Source organism: Bubalus kerabau, chromosome 5 (assembly GCF_029407905.1).
Source record: "Bubalus kerabau isolate K-KA32 ecotype Philippines breed swamp buffalo chromosome 5, PCC_UOA_SB_1v2, whole genome shotgun sequence".
In the NCBI taxonomy this organism is placed as follows: domain Eukaryota; kingdom Metazoa; phylum Chordata; class Mammalia; order Artiodactyla; family Bovidae; genus Bubalus; species Bubalus kerabau.
The window spans coordinates 51,209,780-51,234,961 of NC_073628.1; the positions used below are offsets into that span (position 1 = coordinate 51,209,780).

At 38.6% G+C, this 25,182-nt stretch overlaps 1 protein-coding gene across 2 annotated transcripts; it reads left to right on the forward strand.

The window, feature by feature from the left end:
• The first annotated feature begins 412 nt into the window (after window positions 1-412).
• C5H11orf54 (chromosome 5 C11orf54 homolog) lies at window positions 413-25,054 on the forward strand. Of its 2 annotated transcripts, none has more exons than XM_055581654.1 (9): window positions 413-911; window positions 8,666-8,751; window positions 10,497-10,595; window positions 14,348-14,421; window positions 14,601-14,702; window positions 15,697-15,873; window positions 17,009-17,158; window positions 22,663-22,779; window positions 23,648-25,054. In XM_055581654.1, exons 2-9 carry the CDS (start codon window positions 8,697-8,699, stop codon window positions 23,819-23,821), a joined length of 948 nt encoding a protein of 315 aa, XP_055437629.1. In that variant the 5' UTR covers window positions 413-911; window positions 8,666-8,696; the 3' UTR covers window positions 23,822-25,054. The 2 variants fall into 2 exon arrangements, with proteins under 2 accessions (XP_055437629.1, XP_055437630.1); XM_055581655.1 differs by having other exon boundaries at window positions 413-870.
• Window positions 25,055-25,182: the final 128 nt, after the last annotated feature.

Consider the following 25,182-nt stretch of genomic DNA (forward strand, 5'->3'; position numbering starts at 1 on the left):
GATCTTCCCAACCCAGGGATTGAACCCGGGTCTCCGGCTTTATAGGCAGATGCTTAAGTGGATCCAATGGCAGCGATGGTATATCTGAGCGTATTATCAAAATTAAAGTTAACACAATCTTTTCCGAAATCTGGAAAGCAATCCTGTGGAAGTGCTGCTTTCTAGTCGGGGACTCTGCTGACCGAACCACACGGCCGCGAACAACTTCCCCTCAGCGCCTTGCGCGGGCCTGGGGCAAGCGTCCTCAGGAGGCGCCCACCTCGGGCGAGAATGCGTCAGCAACGGCTACCTCGCAGTCAACCGCCATTTAGAAAATAAGCATTGTTATATGCTCCATTTTAACATCCACTTCACGGGCCATGCTCGGGCCACGGTAGCAGCGCAACCCTAGGCCTGCAGTCCACAACCACCGCGGGCCCTCCGCCATCAGGGCCCAACTCACGTGGCTGGACCTCACCCCTCCCCGCCCCGCGGGGCCCGGAAAAGCCACAAGAGCGACCCCTCCGCCGCCCGCGAGGCCCAGACGCCAGTGTCCTCTTTTCGACCCCTCCAGAGACGGATGGTGCATACCAACCTGCGCTGGCTCGTGGCACGGGCCTCTGCTGCGGACAGCAACCTACCGACCATTAGCACTCCGAAAGATACACTGCAGCCAACCTCCGCCGCCGCGCGGGAGGAAAGGCTGGGCGCGCCGCGCGCCCAAGCTAATAGTGGGGCGGAAGTCTCGCGATAACAACTGGACTCCGGGATGAACGGGAGAGCTGGGAGGTGGCGCGACGCGGGCGCCATGTTTATCCCCGCGATAGGAGGGCCGATTCCAGTGGGCGGAGCCTTGGAGGCCCTAACCCTGGAGAGGCGGAGTTGAATGAGGTAAGAGCAGGCGTCTGGTGTAGGCTTCTCTAACGGACTAGGTAGGTGGAATAGCCTAGGACGTTTAGGCCAACGTTTCGGGAATAAATTGTGGGGTCAGGCGGGTGGAATGCACGTGAACTGCAAGGAAACAGGCACTCCGCTTGACTTGCTCCCAGTGGCCTCACCTCTACTGAGGTTTCCTATAACTGTCCAGAGTCACTGCGGGTCTTGTGGGGGATGTGCGAGTGTGTGTCTCTGGCCAGGTGTGTTTTGTCGTGTTGTGTCCGCTTTTGCCTTCAGAAATCGCTTCTCCGTTAAATTGTGAGAGGATCGTACCTTGACCGTGACTCAAAATGTGTAACCTTTGTACTGGAAGCCTCTGTTACGCAAGCACTCCCAACTCCCCGCTCCACCTTCGAACTTGTGTTGTTACCTACAGGAGTTGCTTAACAGATCACAGGAGACATCCGCGGTGGATTTTTGTTGTTCGTTTTCTCAGTTCCCTAAATGGTTCAGTTCAGTCGCTCAATCGTGTCCGACTCTTTGTGACCCCATGAACCGCAGCAGGCCAGGCCTCCCTGTCCATCACCAACTCCCGGAGTTCACCCAAACCTATGTCCATCGAGTCGGTGATGCCATCCGACCATCTCATCCTCTGTCGTCCCCTTCTCCTCCTGCCTTCAATCTTTCCCAGCATCAGGGTCTTTTCAAATGAGTCAGCTCTTCGCATCAGGTGGCCAAAGTATGGGAGTTTCAGCTTCAGCATCAGTCCTTCCAATGAACACCCAGGACTGATCTCCTTTAGGATGGGCTGGTTGGATCTCCTTGCAGTCCAGGGACTCTCAAGGGTCTTCTCCAACACCACAGTTCAAAAGCATCAATTCTTCAGCACTCAGCTTTCTTTATAGTCCAACTCTCACATCCGTACATGACCACTGGAAAAACCATAGCCTTGACTAGACGGACCTTTGTTGGCAAAGTAATGTCTCTGCTTTTTAATATGCTCTCTAGGTTGGTCATAACTTTCCTTCCAAGGAGTAAGCGTCTTTTAATTTCATGGCTGCAATCACCATCTGCAGTGATTTTGGAGCCCAGAAAAATAAAGTCAGCCACTGTTTCTACTGTTTCCTGAATGGTTACTGTGTTAAAAAGCTAAAAGTTTAAACTAGTTTAGTTTTGATGTTTTTTGTTTTTCCCAAAGTACTTACAAAAAGGAATGAGCTAAAAAAAAAAATTAAAAAAAAAAAAAGGAATGATTTGGCTTGATCTCTAGTCCAACTCTTTGCGAACCCACGGACTGTGTAGCACCAGGCTCCTCTGTCCATGGGATTTTCCAGGCAAGAAAACTGGAGTGGGTTGCCATTTCCTCCTCCAGGGTATCTTCCTGACCCAGGAATCAAATCCTCAGCTTCTTGTATCATATAATAAAACCAGGAAAGCAGTTTAGTCTTATTTTGTGGATAGTGTCATGTTGGGATTGAATAGATCTGAAAGGTAATCTAGCCTCTTTACTCAATTTTGCTCTAAATGTTGAACAATTCCAGGCACAGATAGTCAAGTCTTGTAGGGTTTGTGAAGCACAGTAAGTTCCAGAACGGGGATTGCATGCCTTATCCCCTGCCATATTTCCAGAGTCCACTTGCCTCTGTAATTTGTGAAGCTCAGTACAAAATGAAAATGCAGTGTCCCTTGTTCAAAATGCAATGGGAAAGTGCCATTAAAGCTACTAAGATATAAGTTGTCTCATTTCTTCTGTAGTATCTCTTTCAACTTGTCATGATGTTTTAACTAATATCATTAATTTGCTATTATTATCAAGGGCATTATTAATCATGCTATTTTATTGATTATTAATCACTATATTATTAATAATAGCATTAATTTGCTCTTTATTGTCAAGAGAAATTAAAAGGTTAATTCATTAGCACGAGATTTACCACTCTATATTGTGTAATACCAGTTTTAAATACAAACATAAGATTTAGCTTATATGCAGAATCACTGAAATTAGGCTTATGTATTTTGTTCTCACTCTAACACTGAACAAAACTAACACCCCTGTTTTTATTTCACTTCTTGATTTACTTCTTGATGCGTGCTCATTCTACCGACTCCATGAAATCCAGGGAATTTGATTCTCAGTGAACTCTCTTGGATTGTGGGTCCAACAGCATTTTACATTCACAGGACTTAAATGATTTATGTGAATGGGAAGCAAGAATTTGTTGCCAAAATCTTGCTTCTCTGTGCACTGATGCCAAAGGACTTAAATGATTTATGTGAATGGGAAGCAAGAATTTGTTGCCAAAATCTTGACTCTCTGTGCATTGATGCCAACCAGAAACACGGAGACAGTTATGGTGAAGGAAATAGAGGCTTGCTTTCTTTGGCAGGCATAAAGGGAACACAGTAGGCTAGTACCTCAAGACCTGTGATCCTCTCCCTGGGTATTAGGGAGAGGTTATGCAAGATCCCCTGGAGAAGGGAATGGCAACCCACTCCAGTATTCTTGCCTAGAGAATTCCATGGACAGAGGAGCTGAGTGGGCTACAGTCATGGGGTTGCAGTGAGTCTGATTGAGCGACTAACACACAATGTAGTCAGGTCAGGAGTATGTGACTTGTTATGTCCTGGCAATAGCAGTCTTGCATCTTCTTCTGCAAAGTTTCAAAAAGGGTGGGGTTTCCTGACAAGATTAGGGTGTATGCAACTAAGACCCAACTCATCCAAATAAATATTTTAGAAAAAAATAAAAATAAAATGACATTTGCTTTCCATTTTAGAATAAATCTTTTAATTCTGTATGGTAGCCATTTATTTTAATTATTATCAGCAAGTAAACTGCTCCTGGATACAGAGAGTTAAAGTTTTGGCTATCATCTGAGATATATATATATATATATATATATATTCATAATTTAATAATGCTATATTTGCTAAATAAAGTTAAATTAAAATTAAAATATTTAAATGTCACTATATCTTGTTTCCAAGTATGTATAAGTGTGTTAATGTGTATGTATAAATATTCTATATTCTAAAAGGAAACAATGTTAAAAAATAAATGATGGGCAAGAAAAAAAATTTTTTTTTGCACTTTTAAAATTTTATTTATTTATTTTTTAGTTTATTTTAATTGGAAGCTAATTACTTTACAGTGTTGTGGTGGTTTTTGCCACACAGTGACATGAATCAGCCATGGGTGTACATGTGTCCCTCATCCAGAACCCCCCACCCCCTTCCCTCCCCATCCCATCCCTCAGGGTTGTCCTAGTGCACCGGCTTTGAGTGCCCTGTTTCATGCATGGAACCTGGACTGGTGATCTGTTTCACACATGATAATATACATGTTTCAGTGCTATTCTCTCAAATCATCCCACCCTTGCCTTCTCCCACAGAGTCCAAAAGTCTGTTCTTTATATCTGTGTCTCTTTTGCTGTCTCACATATAGGGTTGTTGTTACCATCTTTCTAAATTCCATATATATGCATTAATATACTGTATTGGTGTTTTTCTTTCTGACTTACTTCATGTGTACCCCAATGTTCATTGCAGCACTGTTTATAATAGTTAAGACATAGAAGCAACCTAGATATCCATTGGCAGACGAATGGATAAGAAAGTTGTGGTACATATACACAATGGAATGTTACTCGGCTATTAAAAAGAACACATTTGTATCAATTCTACAGAGGTGGATGAAACTGGAGCCTATTATACAGAGAAAAATAATTTGCAAAGCAAGAGAAAAACAAAAAAATTTTTTAATGTATATAAGATGATGGGACTTCCCTGGAGGTATAGTGGTTAAGAGTCCATGCTTCCCCTGTAGGGGGCTTGGGTTCTATCCCTGGTTAGGGAACTAAGATTCTGTGGCTTGTTCATGTGTGCTAAGTCACTTAAGTCATGTCCAACTCTTTGTGACCCCATGAAGTATAGCCTGCCAGGCTCCTCTGTTCATGGAATTCTCCAGGCAAGAATACTGGAGTGGGTTACCATGCACTTCTCCAGGTGATCTTCCCAACCCAGGGATTGAACCCATGTCTCTTGTGTCTCCCACATTTATTGACAGGCAGGTTCTTTACCACTAGCACCACCTGGGAAGCCCTTGCATGAAGTGTATACAAGATACAAAATCTTTGTATGTATTTTCTGTCCATCTGAAATTATTTCAAAAGTTAAAATGGCTTATTCCTAAACAATTATAGTTTATTTCAATTTGAAAATATATTTCAGGGAATTCCCTGGAGGTCCACAGGCTTCCCAGGTGGCACTAGAGGTAAAGAATTCACCTGCCAATGCAGGAGACACCAGAGATTCAAGTTTGATCCCTGGGTCCGGAAGATTCCTCTGAAGGAGGAAATGGCAACCCACTCCAGTATTCTAGTCTGGAAAATTCCATAGACAGAAGAGCCTAGTGGGCTACAGTCCACAGGGTCACAAAAGAGGCAAACACGACTGAGCATGCACGCACCTAATCACCACCCTGGAGGTCCAGTGGTTAGGACTCCAAGCTTCACTTTCACTGCTGAGGGCTCAGGTTTGATGCCCTGGTCAGGGAACTAAGATTCTGCAAGTGGCATGTTGCTGCCAAAAAGAAAATATATTTGAGGTAATTAAAATATGATGATATAGGGTTTGGGGCCCAGTATCAACAGTTTACATTTTATTTGGGAGACCAAATTATGCATATTAAGTAAATAAAGGGCTTCCCTGGTAACTCAGTAAAGAATCTGCCTACAGTGTGAGAGACCAGGTTCCTTCCCTGGATCAGGAAGATCCCCTGAAGAAGGGGATCAACCCACTCCAGTATTCTTGCCTGGAGAATCCCATGGACAGAGGAACAGGGTAATAAATTTTGGTATTTGATCAAGTACTAAAGAAGTGTCAGGTCTTAAATATATGTTTGTGAAGGATGTGTTGTTTGAAACTATTGTCAAAATTAGAAATCCAGTTTCTAAGAAAATTATGAATCTTGAAAAAAAAAAAAAATTTGGAAGAGTATTTCAAATGTTGCCAAAGGACCACCTTTTACTTAGTAAGTAATGATATGTCTGGAGAAGGAAATGGCAACCCACTCCAGTATTCTTGCCTAGAGAATCCTGTGGACAGAGGAGCCTGGTGGGCTGCTGTCCATAGGGTCGCATAGAGTCAGACACAACTGAAGCAACTTACCATGCATGCATGCATGCGTTGTAGAAGGAAATGGCAACCCACTTCAGTATTCTTGCCTGGAGAATCCCAGGGATGGAAGAACCTGGTGGGCTGCCATCTATGGGGTCACACAGAGTCGGACACGACTGAAGCGACTTATCAGTAATGATATGTCAGACAGTATTCAGATTAATGAGGTATTCATTAACAATTTTAATGAGAAATCCAACAGTGTTCTTAGAAACACCCTTAAGAATTTTGTCTTTATTCCTTGCTGTGATTGGCCTAGAGTGGGATTTCTCCACCCACCTAGTATTACTTATGTTTGTTTGTGCTTTTTGGCTCACATTTTATTTAACTCTGTCTGCTTGCTCACCTCATCACCTGTACACTTGAGGTAAGATACTAATCTCTGCATAAATGTCTAATTATTGTAAAATACTTAGCATATATTTTTAAAAAATCAAATTATACTTCATTAGTTATCAGAATAATTGAACATTAAAGCTGTTTACCAAAAAAAAAGTTTATTTGTAAATGAAATGATTCGAATGTCAAAAGCTAATCATTTGTAGAAATTTCCATTTTTCTTAGTAATTTAAATTTTCTCTTGTAAAAGTGATAGTGTAAGAAACTCATTTAATTTTTAGCCTAATTGTCAAATACAAAATAGAAAACACAAGTAAATGATCTATTATAGAAGTACCTGAACATCCTACAATCAACTCTTATTCTACAATCACTTAAACACTTACTCATAAACCTTAGCAACTACCTACCTTTGCTTCAGCATCTATCTTCCTTAAACCAACTGTTAGAAAGATGCATGTTCAGTCCAGGTACATGACTGGAGAAAAATGAATCATGTGCCCTCTTGGTTTGGTATTCCTTTTGTCTATTTAAATGTCAGCTATTTAAGGTGTTAGTATTAAAAGAGGTTACTTGGACATCTCTCATTCCAGTTATTAAATACTAAAAGCTGTGGTTGCCTTTCTGTGAGGACAGACACCTAAATGCCCTTTTGCCTTCCTTATATAACTGAACTCTTTAATTTCCAGAGCTTTAGATGTTCATGCTTGGTGCACTGTGAACTCTTGCAATCATTAATCTACACTTGCTTTATCTTGTAAATCCTCATGAATTCTCACAACTCAGGTTGGGACTTGAACCCACTGTCTTTTGAGATCACACACTCAGGACTTAATGAAGCTCAAGTCTTTAGGTCTTATCTAAAGAAAGTATTCAGTGAGAGACAAAGTGATAGGAAGTAGATTTATTTACAGAGACATTTCAAAAATACACAGAAGAACTCCACAAAAAAGATCTTCATGACCCAGATAACCACAATGATGTGATCACTCACCTAAAGCCAGACATCCTGGAATGTGAAGTCAAGTGGGCCTTAGGAAGCATCACTGCAAACAAAGTTAGTGGAGATGATGGAATTCCAGTTGAGCTATTTCAAATCCTAAAAGGCGATGCTGTGAAAGTGCTGCACTCAATATGCCAGCAAATTTGGAAAACTCAGCAGTGGCCACAGGACTGGAAAAGGTCAGTTTTCATTCCAATCCCAAAGAAAGGCAATGCCAAAGAATGTTCAAACTACTGCACAATTGCACTCATCTCATACTCTACGCTGGCAAAGTAACTCTCAAAATTCTCCAAGTGAGGCTTCAACAGTACATGAACCGTGAACTTCCAGATGTTCAAGCTGGATTTAGAAAACGCAGAGGAACCAGAGATCAAATTGCCAACATCCATTGGATCATTGAAAAAGCAAGAGTTTGAGAAAAACATCTAATTTTGCTTTATTGACTATGCCAAAGCCTTTGACTGTGGATCACAACAAACTGGAAAATTCTTCAAAAGATGGGAATACCAGACCACCTGACCTGCCTCTTGAGAAATCTGTATGCAGGTCAAGAAGCAACAGTTAGAACTGGATATGGAACAATACACTGGTTCCAAATCGGGAAAGTAGTACATCAAGGCTGTTTACTGTCACCCTGCTATTTAACTCATATGCAGAATACATCATGCGCAATGCTGGGCTGGATGAAGGACAAGCTGGAATCAAGATTGATGGGAGAAATATCAATAACCTCAGATATGCAGATGACACCACCCTTATGGCAGAAAGCGAAGAAGAACTAAAGAGCCTCTTGATGAAAGTGAAAGAGGAGAGTAAAAAAGTTGGCTTAAAACTCAACATTCAGTGATGGACAGGGAAGCCTGGCGTGCTCCAGTCCATGGGGTTGCGGAGTCAGACACGACTGAGCAACTGAACTGAACTAATTTCATAAACAGAATGCCATCTGTCTCAAAAAGCAAGACGGCCTTGGAAGAAAGATGGACATTGTGGGCCAGCTCAGAAAGCTAGAGGTCCCAAAATGTAGGGTGGTTAGTTTTTATGGGCTGGGTAACTTCATAGGCTAACAAGTGGGAGGATTATTCCAACTATTTGGGGCAGAGATTTTCAGGAATTGGGCCACCACCCACTTTTTGGCCTTCTGTGGTTATGGTGCTTATGGGTGTGCCATTTAGATGCTAATGCTTTACAACTAATGCTCAAGGTCTACTGGAAGTTGAATCTTTTGCCATCTTGGACTTAGTTGGTTCAGACTAATTTTTCCCCAATGGCTATGTTATTCTTTTAAAGGTTGTGCCTTGTCCCCTAAGGAAGAAAGAAGATGGCTTGTGCTGAATATTCTTTTCATGTGCCAAGTCTAGAGGAGCTTGTTGGAGGTAAATACTATATTGAGTCTTTTTTATTATCCTAAGGGAAAAAAATAAAAATGAAACATTCTAAGATATGAGAGTCCAAATCTCTACCTCTCAAAAAAATCTAAATTCACCATTCAAATAGTCTTGATGAGATACTAACTTTACAGAATGAAAATGAATATGATAACCCAAGATTTAAATGTGTGTGGTGCCCAAAGAGTACACAGTTTTGCTTTATTAACTTTTTACCAGTTGCAGTACTCTTGAAATAATCTACTGTGATACATTAATCATGTTCCCAATCTACTACTTTTTCCCCCTCTCCTGATATGACAGACTGCCAGTGAACCTTGCTTAGGTTTTTCTGTGTATATTTTTAGGTATCTCACCTTATTTGAACAAGAATTTAAGGTAGTGTCACAGGATTAATTCGAGGGAAGGGATCTATTAATAGGTAAGAAAAATAAAGTGAAGCCAGGAGGGAGAAGGAATATATATATATATGTATAAAATTATGACAGATTCAAGGCAATGGCACCCCACTCCAGTAGTCTTGCTTGGAAAATCCCATGGACGGAGGAGCCTGTTAGGCTGCAATCCATGGGGTCGCTAAGAGTCGGACACGACTGAGCGACTTCACTTTCACTTTTCACTTTCATGCATTGGAGAAGGAAATGGCAACCCACTCCAGTGTTCTTGCCTGGGGAATCCCAGGGACGGGGGAGCCTGGTGGCATGCTGTCTATGGGGTCGCACAGAGTCGGACACAACTGAAGCGACTTAGCATAGCATAGCAAGTTGATATTGGGCAGAAACCAACACAACACTGTAAAGCAATTTTCTTCCAATTAAAAAATAGATCCAACAAGCCTCAACTAAGACCTGTTGCAGTCAAATAAATAAATATTAAAAACAAAAAAGATTCTGGAGGGGTGCACAGATCCTTGTTCGGGGAACTAAGATCCCACATACCACCCAGCATGGCCAAATAATAAAGTTTAAAAAAAAGGTATAAACTGTTTCCAGTATCCCAGAAGACTCCTCACACTTTCTTAGTGAATATCACTTTCCCAGGAAGTGACCATTGTTGTGACTTCTGTGACCTTAGATTAGTTGCCTTTGTTTGAAATACAGATAAGTGAAGTCATATAGCACATACTTTCATGTCCTCTTTTGATAAACATTTTGCCTGTAAACATTAATGAAGGTGTTGCATGTAATTGCTTACTTTCTAGCAGTTTAAATATTTACGTTTCAAGAAAATGAGTGCAGTGTTTATCTTCAGTGGTTTATAATCACTATAGCTTACAGTGGTATTTATGGAAGTATTTATGTATATTAGTATGCATATCTTGTGATTAATTATGTGTCTAGTATCTAAATAAGTTCATTAACAAGATTGTTCCCCCCTCTTTTTGTTTGTTTATATGATTTTTTTGGCAGCACAGCATGTGGGAGTACCTCCTTCAGTAGAAGCATGGGGTCTTAACTGCTGGCCCCCAAAGCTCCTTTTAAATTACTCAAGTTTAGGGACTTCCTGGCACTCCAGAGGGTAAGACTCCTTGCTTCCACTGCAGGTGGCAAAAATTCCATCCCTGTTCTGGGAACTAAGATCCCACATGCTGGGCGCTGCAGCCAGAAAAAAAAAAAAAAAAAAAATTACACAAGTTTAGGTTGGAAATAGGACACACAAAACAATCAAGGGAAGACTTGATCTGTGATGGCAAATTTCTACCTAATGATAACCCTTTTTCTTGTCTTCATTAGTCTTGCAGAAGGGGCTAACGGATAACTTTGCTGAAGTCCAGGTCTCTGTAGTTGATTGCCCTGATTTAACTAAGGAGCCATTTACCTTTCCTATAAAAGGTAAGCAATCTTTGCAATTAGCTTTTCCTTTTCAGACCAAATCTTTTCCTGAAACCAAAATTATTTTTAAGGATTATCTTAAATTATCTCCAGATAAAGGATATTGCCCCAACTTTTAGATTAAATTGTGTTTCATTTCTGTGTTTTCTAATATTGGTCAAATTTCATTTTATACCCTTGTAGGAAAATATGGTGTTTTATGTACTTTTGTAACTTTCATAGGCTACATAATAGCTATTCAGTAGGCTAGCATATGAATATCACATGAAAATTTTATTTTTAATTGTTCGAGTAACTGTTATGGAAACTTATTATAATTTTTATGTTTTATTTATTCAATATCAGAAGGGATCTTAAAAGCCTTGTATTTATTTGAATCATCTATTAAATATTTACATCCCTTTAACAAATTTGTCAACTGGTTACCAATGTTCAAAGTGAGGAGGGACATTAATATTGATACTGAAACAGACTCTGTGTAGCAGTGTCAAATTGATTCTCAGAGACAAAGAGTTTTCCGTGAAGTAGAAAAGAATAGCTTTATTACTTTGCCAGGCAAAGAGGGACATAGCAGACTAATGCTCTCAAAACTATGGGTCCCAAACTGAAGTGGGGGTTGTGGGGAGTCTTAGGGAGGGGTTAGTCATGGGGAGGGGTTTCTCATAAGGATCAGGGTGCTCGCAAGGCTTGCATTTGTTCAGTATAGAGATCGTCTCAGGCGGTCCTATGATCTGTGGTTCTCAAGGATATTGAACTGTAACTTTCTCTTTGGAATGAAGAATGTTTCATCAAGTAGTTAACATCTTCCATTTGGTGGGGGTTTTAGTTCTGCAGAAGAGCTCAAGAATACTGTTCTGTATGTCCCTTACTGGAAGGACCCATTCGAAAAGACCCTGATGCTGGGAAAGATTGAAGGCGGGAGGATAAGGGGATGACAGAGGATGAGATGGTTGGATGGCATCACTGACTCAATGGACATGAGTTTGAGCAAGTTCCGGGAGTTGGTGATGGACAGGAAGACCTGGCGTGCTGCAGTCCAAGGGGTCACAAAGAGTCAGACACGGCTGAGCGACTGAACTGAACTGGTATCACTTAAGGAAAAACCTGCCCCAAGGCTACACTATTTATTTTGGCTACTCTGGGCCTTAGTTGTGGCTCATGGGATCATCACCATGGCATGTGGACTCTTGGTTGTGGAATACATACAGATCCCCGACCATGGATTGAACCTGGGTCCCATGCATTGGGAATGTGGAGTCTTCACCACTGGACCACGAGGGAAGTCCCCTTAAAATATAACTTTAGCTAAAGCCCTCTACTCCCACAAAAAAAAGATTTTTAAAGGGCTAAGTCATTATAGACTAATATAGAAACTTCATCCAATCCAGACACTGGCCCCAGTTCTAGCCCTTGCCTTACCATCAACTCCATTGCCTTTATGTTACTAACTATATCAAGTCACACTTGGTTATGACAGTATTAGAAACACAAGTGGGGAACTCCTCAGCAATCCAGTGGTTAGGACTCCTAGTCAGGGAACTCAGATACCATAAGGCAAGTGGCCCAGCCAGAAAAACAACAAAAAAGAAAAAAAACACAGGTAGGACAGGGGTCCTAGCTACTTTTAGGTTGGCCAAAAGATTCATTTGTTTTTTTCCTAAAGATGGCTCTAATAGCACTTAGTTGCATTAAACTTCATTCAGACAGTTTTGTTAGATTATATTGTGACAGCTGTCATATCAGCATACATTTTTAAAAAACTTATCAAAATGGATAAGTTTTGTGTAACCATTTTAGTATTGAAGATAGAAGAAAAAAAGCAACATTTTCAGCATATTATGCTTTATTACTTGAAGAAAGGTAAAAACACAACTGAAACCCCAAAAAAGATTTGTGCAATGTATGGAGAAGGTGCTGTGACTGAAAAAATGTGTCTAAAGTGGTTTGTGAAGTTTTCTGCTGAAGATACACTGGATGATGCTCCATGGTCAAGTAGACCAGTTAAAATTGATAGCTATCAAATTGAGACATTAATTGAGAATAATCGACTTATACCATGCAAGAGATTGCTGACACACTCAAAATATCCAGTGCTGAAAATCATTTGCAGCAGCTTGGTTATATTCATTGCTTGGACATTTGGGTTCCACATAAGTTAAGCAGAGAAAACCTTCTTGACTATATTGCCACATGCGATTCTCTACTTAAATGACATGAAAACATTCTTTAAAAAAAAAAATTGTGATGGGCGATGAAAAGTGAATACTGTACAATAATGTGGAATGGAAGAGATTGTGGAGTAAGTGAAATGAACCACCACCAACCACACCAAAGGCTGGTCTTCATCCAAAGAAGGTGATGTTGTGAATATGGAGAGATTTGGAAGGGAGTCCATTCTACTATGAGCACCTTCTGGAAAATCAAACAAGTTAATTCCAAAAAGTACTGTTCCCAATTAGAACAACTGAAAGCAGCACTTGACGAAAAGTGTCCAGAATTAGTCAACAGAAAATGCATAATCCTCCATAATGCAAGGCTACATGTTTCTTTGATGACTAAGCAAAATCTGTTATAGCTTGACTGGGAAATTCTAATTCATCTGCCATATTCACCAGACATTGTACCTTTGGATGTCCATTTATTTCGGTCTTTACAAGATTTTCTTCATGGAAAGAATTTCAGTTCCCTAAAAGACTGTTAAAGGCACCGAGAACAGTTCTTTGCTCAAAAAGGTAGAAAGTGTTGGGAAGATGGAATTATGAAGTTACCTGAAAAATGGCAGAAGGCAGTGGAACAAAATAGTGAATACTTTGTTCAATAAAATTCTTGGTGGAAACGAAAAATGTGTGTTTTATTTTTACTTTAAAAACTGAAGGAAATTTTTGGCCAACACAATACAGATTCTGACCCCTGCTATTTGTAAAATGATGAGAATGGAAAACTTATATACTCTTTTTTTTTTTTTAAAAATTGAAGTATAGTTGATTTACGATGTTGTGACAATCTCTGCTGTACAGCAGAGTGATCAGTTATACACATATATACCTTCTTTTTTTATATTTTCCATTATGGTTTATCACAGGATATAGAGTAAAATGTGTATACTCTCTTAAAAAATATTTATTTATTCATTCATTTATTTCACTGCACCTGGTCTTAGTTGTAGCATGCAGAATCTTTAGTTGCAGCATATGGGATCTAGTTCCCTGACCAAGGATTGAACTCAGGCCCCTTGCATTGGGAGCTCAGAATCTTAGCCACTGGATCACCAGGGAAGCCCCAAAAGTTATTGTTGTTCAGTCGCTCAGTTGTATCCGACTCTTGGCAATCCTATGGACCTTATACAGCATGCCAGGTTTCCTTGTCCATCACTCTCTCCCGGAGTTGACTCAAACTCATGTCCATTGAGTTGGTGATGCCATCCAACCATCTCACCCTCTGTCGTCCCCTTCTCCTGCCCTCAATCTTGCCCAGCATCAGGGTCTTTTCCATTGAATTGGGTCTTCACATCAACTGGCCAAAGTATTGGAGCTTCAGCATCAGTCCTTCCAATGAATATTAAGGGTTGATTTCCTTTAGGATAGACTACTTTGATCTCCTTGCTGTCCAAGGGACTCTCAAGAGTCTTCTCCAGCACTATACTTTGAAAGCGTCAATTCTTTTAAAAGATATATACTCTTAATAAGTGTCTTCTGGTATTTTATACTTAGATGTAGATGTTCACCTATTTTTAAGGTGTATTTTCTTTTTAGGTATCTGTGGAAAAACTAGAATTGCAGAAGTAGGAGGTGTGCCTTACTTACTGCCTCTTGTAAATGAAAAAAAAGTAAGTGTATTTTTACTTTTCACATTCACATGAAGATTATGGAAATTGATTCCTATTTTTATTCTTAGAAGATCCACTGACCAATGTGACAAGCAAATGTTAATGGACTCAGTAACAAAAAGTAAACCTGGGAATTTATGTAAGTCAGTTTTAAATAATATGCTTTTTCTCTTACTTAGGTTTATGATTTAAATAAGATTGCAAAAGACATCCAGCTTCCTGGAGCTTTTGTTCTTGGAGCAGGAGCAGGCCCATTTCAGACTCTTGGATTCAATTCTGAGGTCAGCATATTATCATATGTTATATATAATATGTAATATATATTATATATTAATATAATTATTTTAATTTATTGATTTGAGACTTAGTTTGCCTTTTTCCTTTTACTGCCTTATCAGAAATCCTGTCATCTGAATGAATTGTAAGTGGTTGATATCATACCTCTCTGCAGATTTGATACTGTTTGATACTGACTTAGAGTATAGAACATGCTCCAGTTAGTCGAACTGAAATGGAGCACTAATCTCTAATTTAGATTTTCTTAAGACATACATTCAGTCATAGATGAGTCTATCAAAGGTCCTGCTGTGGTTTGTCGAGGACTCTGGACTGTGAAAGATTTTGGTTCATACACATCAGAGGATTCCTAGCTTTTCTGACCTTGGCTAGTTCAAAGACAGCTTTCAATCAGAAGATGCATGAAATGTTTAATGATCTAGTCAACTCCCTCTTTCAGACCAATAGTAGGGATCTAGCCCCGTAGTATGATTATTATTTATGAAAGGTAATATCCATCAGTGTGTACATCAATACATTTCCAACATAAAAATGTCAGTGCTTCTTCACATCTCATGAACAGAGAGTGAATAACCTCCTCAGTTTGCATATTCTCTCTCACTGCCTCTTACAGCTGTGACTGTTAGTCAATAATCATACAAGCCCTTTTACAGAAACATTAATATAAATTGCCTAGTGTTCAAGATAGAAAAAGTTAAAAATTTAAAATGAGAAAATTTAAAGCAAATGTCACAATCTCATAGAAACACCATAATACTGTAAACATTTTATAAAATGTTTTTTCCAGCTTTTTGAGATTTGTAAATCTTTAACATTTTAATATAACATTAAATATTCTATTTTTCGTGTTTTATTATTAGATCTTGAAATAAAATGTCTTAAAGTCTAGGGCAAAATATTTTGTCACATTTTCAAGATATTCTGTTTTGCATAGAGATTCTAGGATTGACTAAGTACCTTATTTACTTTTCTTTTCAGTTTATGCTACTTGTTCGAACAGAAGGTGAACACAAACCTCCTGTGAATGGAAGTTACTTTGCTCGTGTTAACCCTGCAGATGGAGGGTGTCTACTAGAGAAATACAGTGAGAAATATCATGATTTTGGGTGTGCATTACTGGCTAATCTTTTTGCCAGCGAAGGCCAACCTGGGAAGGTGATTTTGTTCATAAAAATGCAATATTCTCCAAAATTTCTCAGAGAGCTAAAAATCTGAATGCTTATTGCTACTGTAATTTTCTTAAGAAAATCCAAAGCTACCCAAGCCAAAGCTCTTTAAATAATCCAGTTATGAAAGATTCAGAAAGTACTGCAGGCAGAGTGAAAGTCTCATTTAAAACTAAGGTTAAGAATAATACTAGTAAACAATAGCCTTTTTCCAAGGAACTAAAAGGTAATAGGATATTCTTGAGTTAGTCAAATAGATGAACCATGCAGCTGAAGTAGATAATGTCTACCTACAGTTAGTACATATGTAACTTGCTCATTCCTGACTGATCAGACATTGATTGAGATAGCTATAAATAATGGGATTATATTAGAAATTATAGAAATTATAGAAAGAAGAGATAAGGAGAATTAATGCCCCACTTCATATTTATTTCCTGTTAGTACCAAAAAAAAAAAAAGATGATTTCATATTCCAAAATTGTAATGATGGTCACACAACTCTATAAATATACTGAAAGCCGTTGAATTGTTTAAATGGATGGATTGTACGGTATGTGAATTGTATCCCCAATAAAGCTGGTTTTTTTTAAAGATTATTTCAGTTTTAGCAGTAGTGAGAACTCTCAGATTTTATACAGAGATAACTACTTCAGCCACTTTGAGAAATGAGGTGGTGAAGCAAAAATACCTACTAAAGTGGAGGTAATAGAAGTCCAGAATTTTAAAGGAAATGAGAAAATATAGTCATTTCTCCTCTCTAGTTATCAGAAATTAATCCCTTAAATCAAAGAATTCTCAATCTTATACCATATGGACATATAATAAGAATCTCAAGAGTTCAGTGTTGAATTTAGCTATAAATTTATAAAATTAAGCTATAACTCTCCTTCTCAGTCCAAGAAAGCATGAATAAGACATTATTAGAGTAAACGATATATCTTACATATATATATATATTATTAAGACTTAGAGGACTGAGACACTTCTGCTAATATCTGGGTGCTCAAAACAAACGAATATTTGCTTGATGGCACTGAATTATATAATGTTTCAGTTTGGTAGTTATTTGCATAATATTTTGCAGCTTAGAACAATGGTATGTACATTTATGTTCTCTCTAGGTCATTGAGGTGAAAGTCAAAAGAAGAACTGGAAAACTTAACTTTGTGACATGTATGAGGCAGACTCTTGAAAAACATTATGGAGATAAGCCTGTAGGAATGGGAGGTGCTTTCATAATTCAGAAGGGAAAAGTGAAGACTCACATTATGGTAAAGGCCTCTGCACATGTGTGTGTGTGTGTGTGCATGTGCTTAAGATTGTAGGAGATTTTAATATACATTGAGAATTTAGCCTTTAAAGACGTTCTGAACAAATCCTTTTACTATGATCGTATTACCTTAAAATTTAAATGACAAAGAATACTGTAAAGCATGTTATATGATAAGGTCCTGCTAGAGTGCTTTCTTCATGTTAATAATAGAACTTTCTTCTTAGTTTCAAAGATCAAGATAGCTCTGATTATAAGCCTTGAAAGTGCAAGTGCAAGTTGATCAGTTGAGTCTGACTCTTTGCGACCCCATGGATTATACAGTTCAGTCCATGGAATTCTCTAGGCCAGAATACTGGAGAGGGTAGCCTTTCCCTTCTCCAGGGGATCTTCCCAACCCAGGGATTGAACCCAGGTCTCCTGCATCGCAGGTGGATTCTTCACTAGCTGAGCCACAAGGGAAGCCCAAGAATACTGGAGTGGGTAGCCTTTCCCTTCTCCAGGAGATTTTCCCAACCCAGGAATCGGACCAGGGTCTCCTGCATTGCAGGCGGATTCTTTACCAACTGAGTTATCAGGGAAGCCCAAAGTTAATTTGGAGTCAGGCTCTCCTGCCCTGACGGCACCCCAGCCTTAGAAACTGATCATTTCCATTGCTAGAATCCCAACCTCAGTATATTGAGTTTACTGTTAAGGTGGTTGTCAAAAAAAAGATGGTTGTGGTTTAGGGAAAAAAGTCATTATGAAAATTATAATCTTATATGATGCTGTGCAAGTGCTGCACTCAGTATGTCAGCAAATTTGGAAAACTCAGCAGTGGCCACAGGATTGGAAAAGGTCATGTTTCATTCCAATCCCAAAGAAAGGCAATGCCAAAGAATGCTCAAACTACTGCACAATTGCACTCATCTCACATGCTAGCAAAGTAATGCTCAAAATTGTCCAAGCCAGGCTTTGACAGTACATGAACCGTGAACTTCCAAATTTCAAGCTGGATTTAGAAAAGGCAGAGGAACCAGACATCAAATTGCCAACATCTGTTGGATCATCGAAAAAGCAAGAGAGTTCCTGAAAAAATCTACTTCTGCTTTATTGACTATGCCAAAGCCTTTGACTGTGTGGACCACAACAATCTATGGAAAATTCTTAAAAAGATGGGAATACCTGACCACTTGACCTGCCTCTTGAGAAATCTCTATGCAGGTCAGGAAGCAACAATTAGAACTGGACATGGAACAACAAACTGGTTCCAAATCGAGAAAGGACTATGTCAAGGCTGTATATTGTCACCCTGCTTATTTGACTTATATGCAGAGTACATCATGACAGATGCTGGGCTGGATGAAGCACAAGCTGGAATCAAGATTTCTGGGAGAAATATCAATAACCTCAGATATGCGGATGACACCACCTTTATGGCAGAAAGTGAAGAACTAAAGAGCCTCTTGATGAAAGTGGAAGAGGAGAGTGAAAAAGTTGCTTGAAGCTCAACATTCAGAAAATGAAGATCATGGCATCTGGTCCCATCACTTCATGGCAAATAGATGGGGAAACAGTGGAAACAGTGAGAGACTATTTGTTTGGGCTCCAAAATCACTGCAGATGGTGACTGCAGCCATGAAATTAAAAGATGCTTGCTCCTTGGAAGAAAAGTTATGACCAACCTAGACAGCATATTAAAAAGCAGAGACATTATTTTGCCAGCAAAGGTCTAGTCAAAGCTATGGTTTTTTGAGTAGTCATGTATGGATGGGAGGGTTAGACTATAAAGAAAGCTGAGCGCCGAAGAATTGATGCTTTTAAATGTGGTGTTGGAAAAGACTCTTGAGAGTCCCTTGGACTGCAAGGAGATCCAAGCAGTCCATCCTAAAGGAAATCAGTCCCTGAATATTCATTGGAAGGACTGATGCTGAAGCTGAAGCTCCAGGTGGCTGAAGGCCATCTGATGCAAAGAACTAACTCATTAGAAAAGACCCTGATGCTGGGAAAGATTGAAGGCAGGAGAAGGGGATAACAGAGGATGAGATGGTTGGATGGCATCACTGACTCAATGGACATGAGATTGAGTAAACTCTGGAAGTTGGTGATGGACAGAGGCCTGGAGTGCTATAGTCCATGGGGTCACAAAGAGTTGGACACAACTGAGTGACTGAACTGGACGAACTGTAAAAAAAAAAAAAGAATATATTTATAAGATATTAATGATGGGCAAACCAGGTCATCTAGGATTTCACAAATAATTTTTGGTACTTCCCTGGTGGTCCAGTGGTTAAGTATACACCCGCCATTTCAAGGGACACAAAGTTTGATCCCTGGTCCTGGAAGATCCCACATGCCACAGGGCAGCTAAGTCCACAAGCCACAACTACTGAGCCCACACACTCTAGAGCCCATGCTCTGCTACAAGAGAAGCCATTGCAAATGAGAGGCCCACGTACCACAGCTGGAGAGTGGCCCTTGCTTTCAGCAACTAGAGAAAGCCCTCATGTAGCAACAAAGACCCAACACAGCCAAAAATAAAATAAACAAAAAAATTATTTAAAAAATAATAATTTTTGGTAGGTGAGTGAATGAAGTGTCATTGTTCATTCCCAAGTCATTTCAGACTCTTTGTGATCCCATGGACTGCAGGACGCTAGGCTCCTCTGTCCTCTATTTCCCAGAGTTTGCTCAAATTCATGTCCATTGAGTCAATGATGAACAAAATGTAAAAGTGTTACACTTTAATGTTGTTTTGTTTTAACAATGAAGCTGTCACAAAATATATTGTTTTAAAATTTTTAGTCTGATAATTTTAAATGGCAAACCAGCTGATCTCACATATAAATACATATTATGAAACTACTTAATTACTTTTCCAAATTATTTACAACAAAATTAAAGGTCAATCCATTTGTAAATACCAAATGATTATAGGATTTTTAAAAAATCAAATAAACAATACTTCATTACAAACTGTAGTTAACATGGTGTACATTAGATCTTTAAACTTATTCGTCTTACAACTGAATTTTGTACCCTTTGATCAGCATCTCCTCATTTCACTCCCATCCTACCTCAGCCTCTGACAACCACCGCACTACTGTTTCTCTAGACTGGACTTTTTCAGATTCCACATACAAGTGATATCACCCAATATTTGTCTGCGACTGGCTTATTTCACTCAGTATAGTATCCTCCAAGTTCATCTACATTGTTACAAATGGTGGGATTTCCTGCTTTTTAAAGCCTGAATGATATTTCATATATATATCACAACTAGAAAGATAGGTAATAATTTCTTTGCCCCTTCATCCATTATTGTTGTTATTGTTTAGTTGCTAAGTGTCTGACTCTTTGGCACCCCATGGACTGCAGCATACCAGGCTCCTCTGTCCTCCACTGTCTCCCAGAATTTGCTCCAATTCATGTCCATTGAGTTGGTGATGCCATCCAACCATCTCAGTATCTGTCGCCCACTTCTCCTCCTTCCCTCAGTCTTTCCCAGCATCAGGGTCTTTCCCAATGAGTTGTCTCTTCGTACGAGGTAGCCAAAGTATTGGAGCTTCAGCTTCAGCATCAGTCCTTCCAATGAATATTCAGGGTTGATTTCCTTTAGGATTGACTGATTTGATCTCCTTGCAGTGCAAGGGACTCTCAAGAGTCTTCTCCAACACCACAGTTCGAAAGCATCGATTCTTCGGTGTTCGGCCTTCTTTATGGTCCAATTCTCACATCCATAGATGACTACTGGAAAAACCATAGCTTTGGCTATATGGATTTTTGTCGGCAAAGTACTATCTCTGCTTTTTAATGCGCTGTCTAGGTTGGTCATAGCTTTTCTTTCAAGGAGCAAGCGTCTTTTAATTTCCTGGCTGTTTTCTTCCATTGACAGACACTTAGGTTGTGTTTCCCAGTCTTGGCTATCATGAATAATGCTGCAGTGAACATTGGAGTCCAGATATCTCTTCAAGATGGTGATTTCATTTACTTTGGATATATACCTAGAAGTAGAATTGCTAGATCATATGGTAGTTTTATTTTTAATTTTTTGAGGAACTTCCATAATGGTTGTACCAGTTTACATTCCCACTAGCAGTGTACAAGGGTTGTCTTTTCTCTACATCCTCACCAACACTTTATCTCTTGTCTTTTTGGTAACTGCCATCTTCACTAAAATGAGCTGATGTCTCATGGTTTTGATTTGCATTTACCAAATGAATAGTGATATTGAGTGCTTCTTCATATACCTGTTGCCCATTTGTATGTCTTCTTTGGAAAAAATGTCGAATTCAGTTCTTTGATCATTAAAAAAATTTTTTTTTTGCTCATGAATTCCTTATGTATTTTAGATATTAACCCCTTATCAGATATATGGTTTGCAGATATTTTCTCCCATTCCATAGGTTGCCTTTTCATTTTGTTGACTGGTCTTTTCTTTGCTGTACAAAAGCTTTTTAGTTTAATGTAATTCCACTTGTTTTCCTTTTGTTACCTGTACTTTTGATGCCAAATCTAAAAAGTCAAGTCCAATGTCTTAAAACTTTCTCCCGATGTTTTCTTCTAAAAGTCTTTATAGCTTTAGCTCTTATATTTAGGTGTTTTATCCATTTTTAGTTTTTGTATCTGGTATGAAATAAGGGTCTAACTTCATTTTTTTGCATATGGACATCAGTTTTCCAAGTATTGTTTGTTAAAAAGATAGTCCTTTCCCATTGAATGGTCATGTCATCCTTGTCAGAATATATGCAAGGATGTACTTCTGGGATCTCTTCTGTTCCATTGATCTGTATACCTGTCTTTATGCTAGCATCACACTGTTTTGATTACTACAGCTTTGCAGTAAGCTTGATATCAGGAAGTGTGAGACTTCCAACTTTCTTCTTCTTTTTCAAGATTGTTTTGACGATTTGGGGCCCCTTGAGATTCCATATGAATTTTCGATGGATTTTTCTGTTTCTGCAAAAACACCATTGGGATTTTGATAGGAATTGCAGTGAATCTGTAGATCATATTTGATAGTACTGACATGTCAACAGTATTAAATTGTCCAATCCATGAGCACAAGATGCCTTTTCATTTATTGGAGTCTTTTAAAATTCATTTCAGCAATGCTTTGCACTTTTCAATGTACAAGTCTTTAGCCTCCTTAAGTGTATTCCTCCTCAATATTTTATTCTTTTTGATGCTTCTACTCCACTTTCAATGCCTTGCTTTTTTTTTTTCCATCTAGCAATAGCAATAATAACATTTAAGACTGGGATGAGGATATGCTCATAGGAAAGCTGAGAAGCTATGAAAAATAAAAATACAGCAATAGACTCCTTTATTTATTCACTTATATCTTTCAGTGTGTACACACGGGTTGGCGGTCCTTTTGAAAACTAGGGTATATGAATCTCCTGGTGCCAAAAGTAGCAGTAGAATGTATAAGAAAGCTTAAAGCTTTTAACAATGAAATTATATGTAAATTTTCAGCTCAGAAATATTCAGTATGTTTACATGTTTAATGGCCTCTTATTGTAGCCTGCAGAATTTTCTTCCTGTCCATTGAACTCTGATGAAGACGTGAATAAATGGTTGCGTTTTTATGAGATGAAGGCTCCTTTGGTTTGTCTGCCAGTTTTTGTCTCCAGAGACCCTGTAAGTCTATGTCTGTCTTTTACATTGAAAGATATTACAGTGGTAATGCTTGATTTTTAGAATATTCGTTTAAAATAATTAAGCACTTTTTGTGTTCTTAATTAAGAACTAGGATAGTTTCTAGAATTACCTTGAAAGGTAAGGAAGCAAGTAGCTGACTACTTAAGATCTAGGCAAAGTAGATTTTACCTTTGAAGAATTGAAGGCACCAAACATTTTAAATAGCATCCAAAGTTATGTTATTAAACAGTAGAATCAGGACAGGATTCAGATCTATTTGCTGTTCTTCATACTATTCATCATATTCTAGTTTTCTACCCTTGAAAAATAATAATATAGACTAATTCAAACCAAATATCTACCACTGTTCTGTCTAGTTATATCTTTTGATCTAGTGATTACATGTTTAGGAATTAATCATTAAATATATGCTTACATGATAAAATGATTAGTGAAAAGGGTTATTCATGACATCATTGTTGTAATAGCAGAAGAGCTGGAAATAATCTAAATCGCATTTGGAAAGAATTAGGAAGCTCTCATGATCTGAAAGCTATATTGTTAATTTAAGAAAAACAACATACAGCATAGTAGCTGCAGAATACTACCTATGAGTAATTTAAAAAATAGATCTTTCTGGGAGGATATAGAAGATCCTGCTTACTGTGGTTGCCTTTAAGGAAAGGAGGGGTAATGGCAGGAGTTGGAAAGATACATTTTACTGAATATAAACTTTTGCACCCTCTGAATTTTGATTCATGTGACTGTATTACCTATCCCAAAAAATTACTGTAGCCTAAACTTAAAAGGTCTCCTATCCCCTAAGTTCTAATTGGAAGACTAACAGATGGCTCCTCTGTCATTCTAGGGGTTTGATTTGCGGTTGGAGCACACTCATTGTTTCAGTCATCATGGAGAAGGTGGACACTACCATTATGACACCACTCCAGATATAGTGGAGTACCTCGGATACTTCTTACCTGCCGAGTTTCTCTATCGCATTGATCAACCAAAAGAGACCCATTCATTTGGGCGAGATTAAATCATCTGGTACTTGTTTAGAAAAAAGTAATAATTAACTAAGGTTAATTGATTGATTAACTCATTAATTGATACTAATATAAAGTCTAATAGAAATGATCTCACTACTTAAGCCCTATTTTGGGGGGCCTTTAAAATGAAAGTTATGTTAACATTGGGTTCTGTGTTTTCACAGATCTATCTGAGAGGGACTATTGGGAACACAATACACATGATGGAGATGTTCTTCATTATTTTTAATCTAAAAATCATTCTTATGTTTATAATTAAGTATAAACATGATTAAGAATTAAGTGATTATTCCTACTGCTAAGTCGCTTCAGTTGTGTCTGACTCTGTGTGACCCCACAGACGGCAGCCCACCAGGCTTCCCCGTCCCTGGGATTCTCCTGGCAAGAACACTGGAGTGGGTTGCCATTTCCTTCTCCAATGCATGAAAGTGAAAAGTGAAAGTGAAGTCGCTCAGTTGTGTCCGACTCCTAGCGACCCCATGGACTACAGCCTACCAGGCTCCCCTGTCCATGGGATTTTCCAGGCAAGAGTACTGGAGTAGGGTGCCATTGCCTTCTCCTAGCTAATAGTAATTTACATTTGTATAACATTACTCAGTTTTTAGTCTCACAACTGCTAAGTGGATGTTTCTGGGTATTAGAAAGATCAGTGTTGGAATATTGATTATTGTTAAATCTTTCTACTGAATTTTAAAAATCCATTTTAGAAGTCAGAGTACACTTTTTTTTTTCATGGAATAAGGTGGTCAGAGGGAGCACCTTTACTTCTTTTGGTGAAGTTGAACCATAATTAGAAGTTTGCAGTTTGCCTTTCACAAATGTCAGTTGGAAGCAGTTTGTATCTTGTTGGTTATTTGCAAGAAGAGAAGGGGAAAAAAAAGTATCAAAATATGACTTTGAAGTGTATATAATTTATAAGTGAGGCTGTTGCTAAATATGACTACTGTCCTTTGTGAAATATAAAATCATACTTTACCAATTATAATGGTTGAGATTTTCCTCAGTGTTTTTCTATAATAATCATTTACCAAAAACAACTCTCTAATCTTATAATACCAACACTACAGATTTAGGAGCTTTTTAGTACTAAGCATATAATAAATCATCAGGAAATATGTTTTGATTGTCTTTGGATGTTAACTATAATGTGTCCTATGAGTATAAATCCCTAAATGTTACTTTTAAGTAAACACTAGTCTCTAACAAAAAAATGAATAAAAATTTTATATTCATAATATGATACTGTGTTTCTATTTTTTAATTTTTATTTGTGTATTTGGCTGTGTTGTCTTAGTTGAGGCACTGGAGATCAATCTTCATTGTGGCATGGCAGATCTTTGGTTGCAGCATG